Source organism: Corvus brachyrhynchos, unplaced genomic scaffold (genome assembly GCF_000691975.1).
Source record: "Corvus brachyrhynchos isolate BGI_N302 unplaced genomic scaffold, ASM69197v1 scaffold122, whole genome shotgun sequence".
Taxonomy (NCBI): domain Eukaryota; kingdom Metazoa; phylum Chordata; class Aves; order Passeriformes; family Corvidae; genus Corvus; species Corvus brachyrhynchos.
In genome coordinates this window covers 660,242-677,471 of record NW_008236778.1, presented here as the reverse complement: position 1 = coordinate 677,471, position 17,230 = coordinate 660,242, and the positions used below count along the sequence as shown (strand labels likewise).

General features: G+C 59.5%; 3 protein-coding genes across 3 annotated transcripts in view; 1 reads left to right on the top strand and 2 right to left on the bottom strand.

Annotated features, from left to right (window-relative positions):
• Nucleotides 1-5,670: 5,670 nt before the first annotated feature.
• RHBG (Rh family B glycoprotein) lies at nt 5,671-11,457 on the bottom strand. The gene is made up of 10 exons (XM_008628724.2): nt 11,002-11,457; nt 9,513-9,699; nt 8,959-9,109; nt 8,671-8,824; nt 8,189-8,355; nt 7,841-7,978; nt 7,532-7,665; nt 7,228-7,349; nt 6,665-6,738; nt 5,671-6,199 (listed from the first exon to the last, which is right to left on the bottom strand). The coding sequence occupies exons 1-10, from the start codon at nt 11,180-11,182 to the stop codon at nt 6,134-6,136; spliced, it is 1,374 nt and encodes a 457-aa protein (XP_008626946.1). The 5' UTR covers nt 11,183-11,457; the 3' UTR covers nt 5,671-6,133.
• A 1,769-nt stretch (nt 11,458-13,226) lies between these two features.
• On the top strand, nt 13,227-16,042 carry HAPLN2 (hyaluronan and proteoglycan link protein 2). Its single transcript, XM_017727902.1, has 6 exons — nt 13,227-13,570; nt 13,758-13,871; nt 14,197-14,547; nt 14,752-14,868; nt 14,965-15,150; nt 15,276-16,042. The coding sequence occupies exons 2-6, from the start codon at nt 13,784-13,786 to the stop codon at nt 15,557-15,559; spliced, it is 1,026 nt and encodes a 341-aa protein (XP_017583391.1). The 5' UTR covers nt 13,227-13,570; nt 13,758-13,783; the 3' UTR covers nt 15,560-16,042.
• Nucleotides 16,043-17,043: 1,001 nt separating this feature from the next.
• The window catches only part of BCAN (brevican), a 15,862-nt gene continuing 15,675 nt past the window's right edge, over nt 17,044-17,230 (bottom strand). The window contains exons 14-15 of the mRNA XM_017727858.1: nt 17,152-17,229; nt 17,044-17,069 (exon numbers count right to left, since the gene is read on the bottom strand). Coding sequence (XP_017583347.1) covers nt 17,044-17,069; nt 17,152-17,229 — 104 coding nt within the window. The remainder of the gene's footprint in view (nt 17,070-17,151; nt 17,230) is intronic.

The following is a 17,230-nucleotide window of genomic DNA, read 5'->3' as shown; positions in this document are numbered from 1 at the left end:
ATCCCTCTTAGGTGCACTGTCACCTCCATGGAGCACAGCTCTGCATCACCAATGTGCTGCACAGAGCAGCTGGGATGCTGCAAATGCTCTGTAAAAGGGATGGGGATTGTGAGGAGTCTGGTTTGGGGCTTTTTCTCTTTGTTTTTAGTCTGGTTTCTGCAGAAAATGAGATTTCTGCCATCACAGGGAATTCTGTCATTTGTCATCTCTCTCCCAGGAACTTCTGAAATAGGACGACTTCAGCTCCATTTGGCTCAGTGTCAGTTTTTGATCCCCAGTCAGTGGGAACTGCTTTGGGACTTCAGTTACATTTGTTTTTTCAGAAGCTCATTTCTACTATTGGCTCCAAAAAGCCATTTTTACTTCAAGACAAGACTAGAGAAGGGCTGTGACCTTTCCCTTTGGACAGGGAGGGAGAGGGCTCTGTGTGGTGGGGGTTTGCCAGGGTGCAAACTGCAAATGCCTCAGCCTAACGAGCTCTGTGATTAACAAAGTATGAGAGCATTCCAGTCCGAGGAGACTTCAGTCCAAAGCGTTCCTGAAGGAGGCTCACACACCTCAGACAGTGCCTGCCTGCTCCTGCCTGTATTGAGACAGAGCTGCTGGTGGACTCGGGCAGTTGCCTGTCCCAAGCCCATTGTGGTGGCCTTTGGGCAGTGGCACGGGATCAGAGGAAGGAGCAGGGTGTGACTGAAACACAACTTGGGCTTCGCAGGTGCCAGGAGAGGAAGGGGCAGCAGGTCGGTCAGTGCCGGAGCAGGGAGGGGCCTTTCTGGCATCGTTTCCACACTCACCCTCCCAGCCTCCGGCCTGCTGGTCATGCCAATTTGTCACCAAGCTGGGATTTCAATTAAATCCCAAAAGAAGGGGTCAGAGGTTATGCAAACACGTTGGTAAAGGCCACTCGCCTGGAGGGCTTTCCCGGGGCCACTGGAGCCGGCCCCTTGCTTTACAGAGTCCCGATTGACCCGGGCTGAGGCCGGCATTGTTCCCCGTGCTCCATTCAAGAGGCAGTTTGTCAATAAAATTGACCTCTCGGCTCCTGGGGGTACTGCCACCTCATCTTCCTCCCTTTCCTGACAGTTTGGCTGGAGCAGAGCTAATGGTCCCTCTGTGGTCCCTGTGCCCCTGGACATGCCAAGGCTGAGGGCAGGGATGGGAGCAGGAAGGCCACATACTGCAGGAAGGCCCTGCAGCAATCGCAGCAGCTTCTTCTCCCCATGGTGGTTTTTATACTCGTTTCTGCCTTTTGGGCTTTTGTACCTGAGGGCAGTTTCCAGCTGGACCCCTGGGAAACGCCATCACAAACAGTGGGTTCTGTCCATCCTCTCCAGACCTCGTTCTCCTTTCAGGGCCATCATTCTCGCAGCTGCCTCCACAAGAATCCCATGATGGTTTTCTGCCCCTCACCACCCAGGCTGGGTTGGGATGATCTCGAGGTCCCTCCTGCAGAACTGAGCCCCGTTATCCCTCCCTGTTACACAACTGACACCGAGGTCCCACACAAGGCAGCACCTCTCCCTACCAAGCCACGTGCCCACCAGCACATCCACCCACTGTGGGCGTGATCCCACTTTTCAGGGAGGTGTGAGGCTTCCCGGTGGGTTTGGGTGGTGGGACTGCACCGGCCCCTGCGCTGGTGCACTAATTGCGCTGGGCAGCGTTGCAAACAAGCAGTGCTTGAACCCACAAGCCTGAGGAGGCCATTTCAGCTGCGAGATAAATGGATATCGTGGAGCAAGTGGCAATTAGCGTGGGTAAAGAGCCCCTTAGTGACTGTCCCTTACATAACACCTTTGTTCCAGGCCCTTCACTTCATACTCAGTTTGTAAATAAACTTGACTCCCAGCTTTACTGGGGCCTTTATTCCCTCTTTATTTTATTTTATTATTCTTTGAACCCGGGGAAGAACGAGTCGATTGTTCACCCCTAGGGACATGCAGCAATCGGAGGCCCTGTCCAGCCTGGTGTTGCCCACTCGCCCCAAAACGGGCACTGGCAGCAGCCCACGCCAGAGCCACCCACGCAGCTACCACAGCAGCGATTTTAATTGCTTTGCCCCCGCCGATGGTGCCCGGGGGCTCATTACGCCGCTGGCAATGAATGGGGGCCTGGAAACGTGGTTCTGTAATTGCAGTGGCAACGGGGACTTTCACTGGGGGGGTGGCTTGGCAGAGGGGCTGAGCTCTGCCCCCAGAGTTTCAGGTCAGGGAGGAAGCCCGGGGGGCTCTGGATCAGTCCAAGCACAGGGACCTGTCTCTAATTCACACCGTGGCCTCCCTGTCACCCTCTAACCTGTGGGAGGCTTTTCCTACACCTGCGGTGCCACTGCAAGGCTGGCAGCGAGCAGAGGCTCCAAGGCATGGTGGGATGTGCTTTGGAGGATTTGGGGTGCCCGGTCCCAGGCTTCGGGCATGCCGTGGAGAGCAGGGCTCGGTGGCTCCCCTGCCTTTAAGCTTCACTTGTCAATTTTGCCAGGGAGTTATTGAGGTGTTCAGTGCCAGGAGTGGTGGCTCTTCCTCCGCTGCCGGCTCTCCCTGGGCTCTCCCCTTGCTGCTGGTCTTTCAAACCAGTGCTGGTGATTCTGGCCCGTACCGGGAAGCCGTCGGGGACTGCTCTTTGTTCAGTGTGGGGATGGTCGGGCCCCTGCTCCTCTCCCGAGCCTTCCCTCTCCCATATGGTGCCCATTATCAGACGTGTGCACCAGCCTTGTCTGACAAGGAGCTTTACAGGTGTTGCTGGGATAACGATTCACACTCTAACGAAGGTGGGAAAGATGATTAGCTGGCTTTCTATCAAACAGCACACGGCATCAGCTGCTCCGGGTGGGGGGGAGGTGGTGGGGGCTGTGGATGTGTAAGGACATGTACGCCGGGAGCTCCGGGAGCCCGGGCTTTGTCCTGCTTCTAATTCCAATGGACTCTTGGGCACCTCTTTGTGTGCCTTAGTTTCCCCAGCTGTAGCAGAGGGATGTTGTTATTGCTTTGACTTGTAAAACACCCTTCGAGCAGCTGATTGAGCTCCTGCATTAGCAAGAGGTGAATTAGGCAGGTCTCTTGGCAGGTGGGCTGCCCCCGCGAGGGAGGAGGAGCTGTCAGAGCCGGGGCTCTCGGGGGACAGGGCTGGAGGGGGTTGGAACATGAATTAAATGAACCCGCCGGACACAGGCATGCGGTGCAGTGTGCCTGGAGTGTGTCCTGAAGGCTGTGAGAGCCCCGTGGCGTGGAGAAGGGTCCCTGGTGCCAACGTGGCATGGGCAGGCGGGCAAGGCTTGCTCCGCGCAGATGTGTCCGTGCCTTGCCCTGCCTACATCGTGTCTGTGGGGCCCTGGACATTTCCCGCTGATGTATTTTAAATATTCATTTAGCAGGCAGATCCCGGCATGCCTGAGCCTGACACGGGCACACTGCACACCCAATCCCTGCGAGATGGTGGAATTCCTTCAGCTCTTTCCACATCTTGAATACTGTTGGAGAGAGAGGCAAAATAGGAAAATGAGAGTAAAATGAGCTGTTCTCAGCTGTCCTTTGCTCCAGTGCAGGGAAAGCTGTTCTGTCTCACATTACATCTCCCCAGGTCAGGCTGAGATCTGGAGGTGAGCCCTGCCTTGAAAAGTGACGGAGCAGAGGGCTCCCTGCAGGGCTGGGGAAACTGAGGCACGAGCGGCGTCTGGCACCCAAACCACCCCCGAGGCAGAAGACGTGTGAAGGTGGGGTGCTCGCCCAAGCTCTTCGTGCTCGGCCGGGGTGCGATCGTCACCCCGACAAAACAAGGAAAAAGGGCTCAATTTATAGCACATATGGAAGGATTATTTAAATATGAAAGACTGAAAGGATGATTAAATCTCAGCTATTCAAATTTCATTATTTGTTTTGCAGGGAATCTGTTTCATGTTGAAAAATGATAGCAACAAAAGCGTTGGAGTTGTAATATAACTCATGGTACAATCAGTACAGTTTGTCTCCCATTACAAAACATAACAGCCTTTCAGAGGGGCCGGGGGCCGGGCGAGGGGAGGAGGAGGGAGGTCCATTTCACACCCGACCCCGACGTCTGGGGGTCTCGCAATGATCTCACTGGAGGGGCTTTTCTTCCAGTCGCAGTGGGTTGCTTTTGAAATGTGCTGCGAGGAGATCAAAAAGGAGAAGGGGGCTGCCTGGGAAAGGGGAGGAGAGGGCTGGGAAGGAGGTGAGGTGGGAGGGGATGGCGCGGGGCTGGGGTGAGCCCTGCACCTCAGGCTAGGGGCGACGACTGGAGCCCAGCACCCCCTTGCTGGGCCACCAGCCCTCGTGCCCCTTCTCCCTCTTGCATCCCTCTTCTCCCTCCAGCGTGTCACAGGGACGTGGGTACAGGGACGTGTCCTCCCCTGCCGCCTGAGCGACGAGTGAGGCTGTGGTCCCTGCAGAAACCTTCCCCAGCGCCTGAAGTGGCAGCAGAAACGGGGACGGTGACCCACTTCCCTGTGTCTTGTCACGGAATTTCAGTGACACCAAAGCATTTAATGTGCTGATGTCACCAGTTTTCTGTAACGGACAACGAAAGTGGGAAAAGTTAAAGTGATAGTTCGACTTATATCAAACCAAGAAGTTTTGACTTTTTGCTGTGTTTTAAAGTGACGTTTTATGATCACCTGCAAACAAATGCTTTTCATTGACTTTTTTGCATTTTTTGTTCAGTCGGTTGAAGGAAATCTGTGTCCTTCAACAGCAGCAGGTATCAGAACAGGATGGTCCCACCTGACGCTACTTTGATTGGGTAGCAAAGCACTTGCCCCAAACTTCGCTGTGCTGGCCCTGCACCCCCTGTCCCCTCTGCGTGGGGTGGGGCTGTGGGCCCCTCCTCAGGGATGGTGCTGGCAGCTGGGGACACCAGTGCCTGCGGGAATCCCACATGGTGAGTGCCGGAGTCTGGCACAGCAAGTGTGAAAGTGTCTGGCAGCCACCCCAGGCTCGTGGGAGGTGGGACCCCGAGGTGTCCCCCCACCGGGGACCCCCGGCACATCCACCATAGCCCCTCTAGGAGTCCTCTGGGGCTGTGCCCCTGCTCTGGTTGCTGCAGGACCCTCTGTGGCTTTTCTCGAGCTACCACACTCCCAGGGTGTTCCAATCTGCTCCCAGGCAGGTCTGGGGGCTGCTGACCACACCTGGGAGAGGGGGGGGGGGTGACAGCCTCTTTGCAGGGGGATGTGGGGCTGGGGTTCTGGAGGCAGGTCTGGGGGCTGCTGACCACACCTGGGACAGGCGGGGGGGGTGACAGCCTCTTTGCAGGGGGATGTGGGGCCGGGGTTCTGGGAGTCCCGGGGCTGCAGTGGCCAGAGGAGCATCTCTCTCACAACGGGGCTGAGTGCTGAGGGCATTTATTTGTTGAGAGGAGGGCTCTTCCTTGGCACCAGCCCCTGGTGCAGGGTGATGAGTGGTTAGGGCAAGGCCGGGGTCACCCCTGCACTGGGGACCCCGGTGTCACCCTGCTCCTGCCCCTGGGTGCTGGCTGCTCGGGCTGTCCCACACTCCATCCTCGGGTGGATGGGACAACCCATGAAACCCAACAAATGGGCATCAGTGTTTAGGGTGCAGGGAAAACTGGGGGGCTTTGCTTTCCTCCCTGGAATGACACCTGGAGGAAACAGCCAGCAGAGCTGGGCAGCTGCTGTGAGAATTCAGGGGCAAATCCTGAAGCTACAAAAAAATCCATATATTTTAATTGTTGTGTGCAAAAGTGTCTGTACAAAGTCTTTGCTGCTTTCTGTTCAGCCTCCTGTGCCCATTCCCCAACGCAGTCATCCCTCCTCCTCTCATTGCGTTCCTTCAGAGAGCAGCTGATGGGGAAACTGAGGCAAGGAGCAGAGAGAGGAAGAGCTGAGCCAAGCGTGGACACCCTGAGGTGTCCCTGGGAGCAAGAGCCGTGTTGCTCCCACAACAAGCACCAGGATACTGCAGCACCTCTTCACCCTGCAAAGGCCTGGGGACCCCCAGCTGCTCCCAAAACGTTTGGGGCCAGGAGCTGGCTCCTGCATGGGAAGGAGTGTGGCTGTCTCCAGAGCAGGTTGCTGGGAAGTTCAGGCTGCCAGAAGCCAGCGGGCACTGGCAATGACAGACGATTGGTGGTGCAGGACCTCACCGGGGATTCGCGGTCATTACACCAAGGTGCTGATGCCCAGCTCCTTTCCGCCTGCCCTGGGGTCACATCTTTCCTCGGCCACCTGCACCAGAGACATGGAGAGGGGCAGAAATGGGCCCTACTCAGGGCAGATCGGGGCTGGGTGGCGGCAGGAGAAAATGGCCTCAAGTTGCACCAGGAAGGTTTAGATGGAATATTGGAGGAAATTCTTTCATTGAAAGTGTTGTCCAGCTCTGGCACAGGCTGGAGTAAAATCACCATCCCTGGAGGGATTTAACAGACTTGTGGATGTGGCCCTTGGGGACATGGTTTAGTGGTGGCCTTGGCAGTGGTGGAACGGTTGGACTTGGTGCTTTTAGAGGGCTTTTCCAACCTGAAATGAGTCAGGGATTCTCTGACTCCATGACCAGGGGCATTTACCGCAGCTCTCCTGCCCTAAATGCTGCTGCAAGAGGAGGGAGAGCACCAGCGGCTGGGGGAAACATCCAACCTCTGCTGCTGCCTGAGCCCCATAAACCCCTTTTTACCAGCAATTCCCCAGCTTTACCTCCCAGAGGACGGTGTTTTCCAGGTACTGCGCGTCCGGGGGAGATCTCAGCACCTTGGTTTTCAGAACGGCTCCTGCGGACGCCGAAAGCCGGGCGAGGGCGTCTGAGAGCGGGGCGGCCGCTGCCCGGGCTTCCCCTGACATCTAGCGGCAGCGCCGGGGAGCCGGGACCGGGGGGGAGCCCAGACCCCGGGGGGAGCACGGACCCGGGGGGAGCCTCAACCCCGAGGAGAGCCCCGGACCCGAGAGAAACTCCGGACACAGCGGGGAGCACGGGCCCGGCGGCAGCTCCGGCCCCGAGGGGAGCAGGACCCAAGGGGGAACCCCGAACCCAGGGGAAGCCCCGGCCCCTGGGGGAAACCCGGCCCCAAGAGGAGCCCTGGTCCCGGGGGGTAGCCCCGACCTCCACTGGGTTTGCCCAGCGCTGAGCACCACTGGGCTCTGCCCGGCCTGCCTGATGGGGATGCTTTGCTTTGGGGCTGCTCCTGCCCTTTCCCCCCAAAATCCATCAATCCCCCTGCCCCTCGCACCCTCCATTCCGTTGCACTGGAGGCAAAACTCACCTGTGAGGCAGCCCCCGAGCGCTGCAAGCAGCAGGGTGAGGGGCAGGGCACTGAGCTGGATCAACGCTTGGTCAGTGATCGTCCGGCTGCCCTGGGCCATCAGCGGGAACACAAGCTCCAGCCTGTAAGCCAGAGAGGGGACAGGCTTTCAGGAGCGTGTTCTCACAGGCTCGTGGCTCTGGGTGATGTCTTCTGAAGGGGTGCTGTCACAGAGGGTGAGTGGAGCAGCCCTGATCTCAGGGGTCGTGGTGGTCCCAGCTTGGTGCATCAAGTCACTGGCACCCCTGATTCTGTCTCCTCTCACCTGTCACCGTAAGTGTCTGCGGTGGCCAGCAGCGTCAGCAGCGTCCCCAGCAAGGCCCCCAGTATCCCCGGCAGCCCGTGGATGTTGTGAACCCCACACGTGTCCTGGATTTTCAGCCTGGAGCGTAGCATGGGCTGGGGAGGGTAGGGAAGAGCTGGTATTGGGATGGGGGTCGGTTGCCCAGGGAGTCTGTGCTGCAGCCCCGTGTTTGCAGGTTTGGGAGCTGCAGGTGGGCCGTGCAGCTGCTGCCAAAGGCAGATGGTTCCCTGACCTGGGATCAGTGTCCTTGGCTGTCCCAAGGTGACTCACCGTGAAGAATCTGAAGCCAAGTGGGGAGATCAGACCAGCCAGAAACCCTGCGATGAGGGCCCCAAAGGGGGTGACCAGCATCTCCCCAGCCATACCCATCACGGCCATGCCAGCCAGGGTGGCATCCTGGATCTGAACCTGATGGAGCAGGACATGGTCAGGGGAACCCTGACCCCAGCAAGGGACTGGGAGGGGTTGTCTTCCTCAGGAATCAAACTGGTTCTTAACGAGCCTAAGGAAGCCTAACAAGCATCCCCTTGTGCCCTGGGTGTGTTCAGGCTCACTGTCCCTGTAGGGCATGATGTGGGCAGGGCATGAGGTTTGGGTTTGTCCCAGGAGAGGACTTACCATTCGTGGGGTGCTCTCCTCGTAGAGGACAGGAGAGAGGATGAAGGTGGCAATGGTACTTGCCACCAGGGAGAAGTAGGTGTTGAGCGCTGCCCAGTTCTCAGCATTTTCGAGGACTGTGGTGGCGGAGGTGAAGCTGGGCCAGAAGATCCACAGGTAGATGGTTCCTGCAAGGAGTAGAACAGGCAGGTCTTGATGCTGGAGTTGATCCCTTGTGGGACAGAAACTTCTCGTGAGTGCCAAGAGATGCAAGTGGCCACAGCTTGCAGCAAGGGAGGTACCAGTAGGACACAGGGAAAAGCCTTATCTAGGAGAGGGTGGTGCAGCCCCATGACAGGTTCCTGGGGAGGTGGAGGACATCTGTCCTTGATGGTTTGCAGGAATCTCCTGGCCAAAGCCACAGCCTCACTGTCCTCGTGTTGGTGACGACCCTTCCCTCACCAGCTCTATGACTCAGGTGTTGTAGGATTCGAGCTCCGTACCAACCACAGCGAAGACATCCGACTGGTGCCCCATGTCCTGCTGCTCTTCCCTCTTCCTCTTGTCCTTGTGGGGCTGGTACAAGACCCGTGAAACCATCAAGCCGAAATAAGCGCCAAAGGTGTGGACGGTCAAGGAGCGTCCGCTGTCTCTTACCTGGTGAGTACAGACAAGCATTGCGCAGGAAGTGGGGATAAGGGATTTGTCTCTCCAGACAAGGCAGAACGTGACATGAGCAGCCTAAACCCACAGCCGCTCCCTTTCTGGTGGCTCCCCAGTCGGTGACTCACCCCCATGAGACTGAGCAGGATGTATTCATTGAGAGTGCACACGGTGACTTCCAGCAGGGCCAGCAGCAGCATCTGGACAGGGTTTACCCTGCCTAGAACAGCCCCGGTGGAGATCAGAACAGCTGCGGTGCAGAAGTCAGCACTGACCATACTGGGAAGGAGAGGAAAGGTGTGGGACTGGAGCTGGCACTGCCAGGGATGAGCACGGGAGCTGGGGGAGAGCTGAGGGGGGACAGGAGCCGAGCCCACAGCCCAGGCCCTGCATCCCACTGCTCCTGCAAGCTGGACAGGCAGCCAGAGCCTTGTGATGCTGGTGACAAAGGGATGGCTGGGCTTGAGGCAGGTGGGGGCCAGGGTGCAGCCTGGCTGCAGCCTTGGCAGTACTCACACAGCCCTTACTAGGGCGGTACTCGAACAACGCACAGGCCTGGTCCTACTTGTCTGCAAAATCCTCCTCCAAAGCAGAGCCGTGAGTTTTACAGAGGAGGGAGCCAGTGTGCCAGGGCTGGGCTGGGATGAGCCGTCTGGGCAGCAGCAGCTCCCTCCTGCCTTACCTCTGAGCTCCCACGTAAATTTTGCCGTTGAGGAAGAAGTAAAAAAACCCCTGGAGCAGAACAGCCCACTGGATGGCGAAGGCTACGATGAGGATGCTGATGGCCGCACTGCCTGGCCCATAGCGGCCGAGGAATGCCACCAGGAGCCCGAAGCTGAGCAGCACTTGGATGTGGACATCCCAGAAACCTGGCAGAAGAGAGGCAGAAGGATGGGTCTGGAGGTGTTGAGGGCAGGCAGCCGCCCTCCTGCCTGCTGGTCCCTGAGGGGACTGAGACAGGGCTAAGACCCCCCCTGCTCTGACAGGCTTTGGGGAGCTGAAGGCTCACTCCACTGCTGTGTGTCTGGAACCATGGTGGATGATCTTCCTTGGAGATCTGCAGTGGGAGTGCCAGGCCCAGGTAAAGCCATCCCTGCCTGACGTGGCCCAGTCACCCTTTGCAGGGCTCCCGGTCACCCTGTCTGCGAGTGCCCTGTCCAGATATCTCAGGACACTCACACGGTTCACCCCACAGCCCAGAAACCTCCTGGGGTGGCCAAGAGCTGTCTGCACCCACTAGACCAGCATGAAGACGGGTCTGAGATGTCAGCACCCCTGGGACCTCACTGCTGTCCCCAGAAACATCACATCCCAATTCATGGGATGAGGAGAGAGGAAGGATGAGCAGAGAACTGGGACTAGTCTGGTACCATTTGGTGGCAAACCAGAGGGTGGGGTACTTGATTCTTGCTTGGGCTAAATGCCATTTACACCCCTTGAGCCGACAGCTGTGGCCCGGCATTCTCCATGAGTCACTGCCTGGGTGGGGTTCCGCGGGCAGGTGAAACCAGGAGCTCCTGCCAGCTGCCAGCTCCCTGCCCAGCGGCTCCACTCGCTCCCCTCCCTCAGCCAGGGCGCTCCGAGGCTCCTCTCCCACTGACCACCTTGTCTTTGCTGCAGAAAGCGAGGGTCAGCCCCTCATCCCGGCGGGAGTTCTGCAGGGATGCCCAGCATGCAGTAGGATGCTCCCAGCAGGGCAGACCCCCCCCAGCCCCCCGTTGGACCCTGCGGTAGCACCCAGGGAGCCAAATCCTCTGGGGAAGGGGCTCAGTGTAAATCCCCCAGCACTGCCAAACCCAGCGGGTCAGTGTGAAGCTTTACAGACCCTAAAGTGCCAGGAGCAGCTGCTGTGCTCCCTACCAGGCATATGGGAGGATGAGCCCTAGTTTTTCCTGTCACTCAGTGATCCCCTCTGAGCTCCAGCTGCTCTAACACGTGTCCTAACCCAAATATCCCTCTTTTGGGGCTGGCTCTGTCCAAGCGTTTCAGAAATCCTTGCAGGATGTCTGCTTTACCCCCTCTAGGATGCACCAGTACCCCAACCCTGAAGCTTGATGTTCCCTCTAACTCTGGGGTCTGTGACAGGTCTGCAGCATGAACTGAGCACGGTGACACCCCGTGCCACCCCCTCAGCAGAGCTGCTCTGCACCCATGGGCGTGGGGGTACTCACGGGGCTGCTGGAAACCTGAGTCCTGGTTTCTCTGGCTGCAGTCCAGCTGTGGGGGGCAGTGGCTGGGGCTGCTCTCGGGGCTGTACCGGGCAAACACGGCGAAGAGGAGGATGTTGAGGATTTGGAGGAGGAAGCACAGCCCGGAGAGCCGGAGCCTCGAGGTGGCTGTGTGCTCAGGCATGTTGGGGGGCAGCCAGGGCAGATGAACCCCGGCAAACAGGGTGCATGAGGAGAACCACGCTAGGAGTGCAAACTCCGCCTGCCAGGGTGGCTGCCAGGTCCTGCCCTGTCTCCCACACCTCCAAGAGACTGCCGGGAGCGGGACAGCGCTGCCAACACGGAAACTCGGGACTGGATGCCCTGGCACGCCTCCACACCTGGCATTGCCACATCAGGTGGCTCAGGCCATTGTGCTGGGAAGTGTGTGGGCTGTGTGGGGTCAATGTCCCTCTCCGCTGGGTGCAAATGGGGCGGGGGGAGGATTTGGGGAGTGGCAGGAGCTGTGGGGGGGGATGCATAAGGTTTCAGCCTCTGTGTTGTAGAAACACAGTGGTTTTGAGGACTGGGTCAGGCAGAGGAGGTGGAGGGTGATGCACAAGCGGGGGGGACTGACCTGCTGTGCAGGTGTTGGCTCAGCAAAGTCCCACAAAAGTAGGCTCAAATTCCCTGGTCAGAAGGAGAAATGAGTGTGCAGGGGGCTTTGGGGATGAGGTTTCCTGTGGGCCTGTGAAGGGAGAAGGAGAATCTGAGCCTTGAAAAACAAGAGCAAGGAGCAGAGTCGGGCTCCTGACAGAGCCCACGCCAGGAGCTGGGGGAGCTGAGCACGAGGGGTTCCTTCGCTTTTCTTTGGCTGCCTCTGCTTCTGCAGAGGTGTTTGTATTGCACCAAGAGTGGGTGCAGATCCCAAAAAGGGAGGAGAAGAGACAAGGAGCGGAGCAGTAACACAGTGTGTGTTTGGGAAGTGACTTGGGTGACTCCTTTCCACAGCACTGGGCCAAATTCTGAACTCAGATAAGCAGTGGTGGGCTGGGGTCATGCCCCGATGCCATCGGGATGGGGAGGGGGGATGAGTCACTTATGGGAGCCCCTGAAAGTGTTCTGCTTCAGGCTGTGGTTTTGTGAGGGCTAAGGACTGTAGCTGCTGCCTTCACTTGGGAAAAAAGTGAGAAACACTCAGCTCGTTTGTGGTACCGCAGAGCTGGCAATCAGCATCCTCCAGCCCGGAGCTGCTGCTGGGGGAGAAGAGGATCTGCTCCTGCAGCCGTGGGCACAGGAAGTGTGAGGGAGGGAGATGACAGACACTCTGCAGAGCCATGGACGCAGCAGATAACGGGGGAGCTGCCAGGGAGGAGCTTGCAGCGCTGCTGCTGTGGTTTAACCTCCCACTGCCCGGGGAGAGCAAAGCTACGGGCACCGCTTGCTCGTTAAAATGAGCCAAAGCTCTGAGCATTCTGAGCTGGAGGAAGGCTTCCAGTTCAGCCTGCTGGCATCAGAATTGATGCCCCTCCTTGAAAAGAGGCTGGGAGCAGTGGGCAGCAGGTGGGGGATGAGGGCCTGGGGACTGAACGTGCGCCCTGGTGCCTCTCTCCCCGGGGGGTGCTGCTGGCTGTGCTGTGCGTGCCATGGTGGGGCCAGGATGGTGCTGGGGACAGTCGCTGCTTGTCTTGTGCTTCCTTCGAGAAGAGCTTCCTCCGCCCTCCCAGATGGATCCTGGGGGAGGGAGACGTTGCGGGAGCCCAGAACACAGCCCCATTGTGTGCCTGTGTTTTGCTCCCGGCAGCGTCCCGGCCCGAGGTGATTATGGGGAAGTCTCTCTGATGCCTTTTCAGAGGGCCGGGTAAATCCAGTGGGACTCCAGTGGTGGGACACCCCCCTTGCACAACCCTCCAGAGCCTTGAGGGATGGGAACTTCATCCCGGACAGGGAGAGGAGAATAAAATTAACCCTTGCGCTGATGTCTGTGGGATCAGAGAGCAGCGTCCCAGCCCTGGGGGCCAACGCCGAGGGGAGGCTTTGCCAGCCCAAGAGGCTGCTGGAGCCCGATGCAGAACTGTCGTTTTCCCTGAATTCCCAACGCCGTGGCCTGCAGATAAAGGGATGTTTGTTAGCCGGGCACACTGTGTTTTGCCGAGCAGAACAATAAAGAGAAAGACACTCACAATGGGAAATTGTGCTTCCTCCTCCCTGTGCGCTCCTCGGGGAGGTGTTGGAGGGAAAAAAAAAAGAGAAGAAAGTGGGAAGAGACAGTGACAGGGCAGGGAGCGAGGGCACGGCCAGCACCATGGGAGCGGGCATCAAGGGCCCGTGGGGCCACGGGTCTGCCAGGACACCGCCCGCCCCAGGACGGTGACAGGGAAGGGGCTGGCTGGGACCACCTGCTCGCCACCTCCCGTGTCCCTGTGTCACCTCTTCCCAGGAGCCTCGTGGCACAGCTCCGGCCTTCCCAGAGCCCTCGGCCCCACCATGGGGTGTTGATGACGGAGACGGGAAGCAGCAGGAGCTGGGGCAGCACGTGGGCTGGGGGCTTTGGATGGGAACAGCGGCTCCCCGAAGGACGTGTCTGGGGACGGTAAGAGACTGGGGGTGTGCCAGGAAGGAGGGTTGGCACAGTCTGTGGAGTCGGTGTCCTGCAAGCGGCTCTCCCCTCTGCACAGTAAATGTCAGAGAGCCCCCACGGAGCAGGGCCACATCCTCTGGGCCCCACCAAGGGTGGGGTGTGTCCCACTGCATGTGCCCAACCCCTGCACTCCCCCCAGGCACCGTCCTGCCCCCGGCTCTAAGGATGCACAGGCTGCTCCTGTTCGGCTGCCTCTGGCTCCTGGCAGCACCCCCAGCGTCCAGCATCTTCCAGCGGCCAACCGGGACCCCAGGTAGGGAGCAGGGCCTGGCGGGAGGACAGGGAGCCTGGGGAAGGATCAGGGCCTGGGGGGCAGGATGTGGAGCCCGTGCAGGGAGCAGGGCCTGCAGGGAGGACGGGGCACTGCTGCTTGGGGTCAGTGCTGGAGGGGGGAGGTGATGCTGGGTGGGTCCAGCCAGGGCAGGGGCTGAGCTGTGCCTCCTGAAGGTGCAGGAGAGACGAAGAGGAGCCAGGATGAGTGATGGAAACCATCAGACACTGGTGAGGGTTGAGGGATGCTCGGGGAGGTGTTGGGGGGATGGTGGCAGTGGGTGCTGAGGCTGCCCGGGGGGCTGCAGCCCCGCTGCGCCTGCAGTACCTGCTGGAGCCCCTCCACCCTACGGTGCACACACGGCGCGGTGCCACGGCCACCCTGCCCTGCGTTCTGCGCGCCCTGCCCCGCAACTACCGCGTGAAGTGGAGCAAGGTGGAGCCGGCCAACTACCGGGAGAACATCATCATCATCACCAACGGGCTGTACCACAAGAACTACGGGCCGCTGAGCCCGCGGGTGCGCCTGCGGCACAGCCACCGCTTCGACGCCTCGCTCACCATCACCGATGTGGCGCTGGAGGACGAGGGGCGGTACCGCTGCCAGCTCGTCAATGGGCTGGAGGATGAGAGCGTCTCACTCACGCTGCACCTTGAGGGTGAGGTTGGGCTACGTCCCTGGGGGAGGCGGCAGGAGGGGGAGCCTCAGCCCCACTGGAGGTGCGTGGCTCTCTGCCTCCAGCTGTGTCCCCCATTGCACCGCCCTGTTCCCCAGCCTTAAATTCAGCACTGAACCCCCAGGGATCTTAAGTCAAAGCCTCCTCGGGGAGAGCATCGCCCTCACCCTGTCCCTGTCCCTCCAGGAGTCGTCTTCCCTTACCAGCCCAGCAATGGACGCTACAAATTCAACTACCACGAAGCCAAGCGAGCCTGCGAGCAGCAGGACTCCCGCCTTGCCACCTACCAGCAGCTGTACAGAGGTGAAGCATTCAAAAAAATTTCCTCTTCAGCCCAAAACCACACCAGGGTATGGGGAGGAGGGAAGTGCCGGTGCTGAGCTGCCTCTCCCCCCACAGCCTGGACAGAGGGTCTGGACTGGTGCAACGCCGGCTGGATCCTTGATGGGACCGTCCACTACCCCATCATCAACTCGCGGGAGCCGTGTGGTGGCCGCCTCCTCCTGCCTGGTGTCCGGACCTATGGCGCCAGGGACAAGCAGAAGGACCGATTTGATGCTTTCTGCTTTACCTCTGCTCTTCAAGGTAGTGCTGTGGTCCCCTGTCCTTGTCACAGCGTCACCAAGCCCTGCTGCCCACCCAGATTTGCAACAGGGCTGGGGTTGTTTGCAGGGGAGGTGCTCACCTTCGGTGTCCTCCCCCATCCCCAGGCCAGGTCTACTTCATCCGGGGCCACCTGAACTTCAAAGAGGCCGGGCAGGCGTGTCGCAACCACGGGGCTGCCATTGCCAAAGTGGGACAGCTCTACTCCGCCTGGAAGTTCTCACAGCTGGATCGCTGTGACGGGGGGTGGCTGGCGGACGGCAGCGTCCGGTACCCCATCACCATCCCCCGCGAGCGCTGCGGGGGCCTGCCCGACCCCGGCGTCCGCAGCTTCGGCTTCCCCAGCAAGGAGATGAGGACCTACGGCACCTACTGCTTCGTGGGGAAGTAAGAACACTGGGAGGAGAGGTGCGCTGTCAGCGGTGGGACACCAGCCCTCATCACCCAGGCAGAGAGCTTGAGGCAGGGGAGGAGGGGGGGGGCTCCCAGCGGTTTGGGGTGGTTCAGGCACCCTCTGGTAAAGTGATAGAGCTGGATTTGGGTGCTTGGTGCATCCCCTGATGGAGCAGGTGCCCGTGTCCAAACCTGCTGTGAGGCTTGTGGGGTGTTTGGGACTTACTGGAGAAGCCAGAGCCACTGCTGGACCAGGAAGGGGGGTCTGATCCAGCCCCCAGCAGACAGCACAGGCTGCCCATTCCCCACCCCCGGTGAATCCCTCGCCCCATCCTTGCTCCCCACAGCCATGAGGACACTGGCTGGTTGCTCTGGCTGGTCGCTCTGGCTGGTGCAAGTGCACAGGACTCGGGCTGGGCATTAACGAGTGTGACTAATGGTGTGGCGCCGTCTCAATTAATAAAGCAACAGCAAAACTCTATGGCAAAGGCATGCCTGGCTCCTTCCCCTGGGACCATCTGGCCTCTCCACGAGGGGAATTTGACAGGGACTTTCCATCCCCGGCACCCTGTCCGGGGGTTATCTGCGTTCCAGCCACTTCACTTTGGGGTTTTACGGATGTTGCTGTTCAGTACAGCCCAGGAGAGCTATAAAAAGCCATGGACCTGGCACAGTGCAGGGGGAATCACAGCATGGGGAGGTGCCCTGGCACTGGTGATGTGCGGGCCCAGCCCCATGTATTTGCTGGGAGCAGTGTCCCAACCCAAGCCCTGGCCAGTGCCCGGTGCTGCTGGGATGTGGGGGCACTCTGGGTTGTGTCTCCCTGCTTCTGTGGCTCCTGGGGACATCTGTGTGCCCAGGCTCTCCAGTGCTGCCAGGCTCCAGCTGTGCAGCCCTGCCAGTCCCATCCCTGTGCCAGGTCCCCCCAAATAACCAGTCACCACTCTGTGCCACCTGTTTACTGGTTTTAATACCCACAGAAGCACAGAGAGGGGGGTTGAACGACACGTGCCCACTCCAAGCCTGCGGCAGCAGCTTCTGCCTTTCCAGGGAAGTGCAGAAGCCCCCCCACACCTCAGGATGGGTGCTGAGCTGCAGCAGAGCTTGGATGTCCCCATGTCGACCCCCACCAGGGTGTCACAGGATGAGGACCCTCAGGGTAGAGATGGGAGAAGATGGCTGGAAGTGATGCTGGCACATCCCTGCCATCCCCTGCCCGTGGTGCCCCCCTTGATTTCAACTCTGTTGTGACTCTGGGAACAGAACTCCTGTTGTGCTGCATTTTGGGCCACTGTCGGTTCCTTTTGAGGGGGTCTTTAATTATTAGGATTTCTTTGTACAGATATAAAACAAACAAGGGGGCAGACACCCAACAGTGAGGTTTCGTGCCACGTCGGGGTCCGTGCCGGCGTCCCAGTGCCGTCCCCATCCACACCAGCTCCAGGGCCTGCAGAGGTGCTGGCTGCTGCCCCAGGGACTCACTCAGTGGTTGGGGGGCTGAGCCAGGCCTGGGGGGAGACAAGAAATCCCAGGTGAAGGGAAAGCGCCGTGCGCAGGTGCTGGGGGGGTCGGGAGGAGCCCGTCACTCACCAGGGCGACAGGCCAGCTGGGGTGGCTCCCACGTGCCGTCCTCGCGGCAGCGGATGACGGGCGAGCGGCGCGGGGCGAA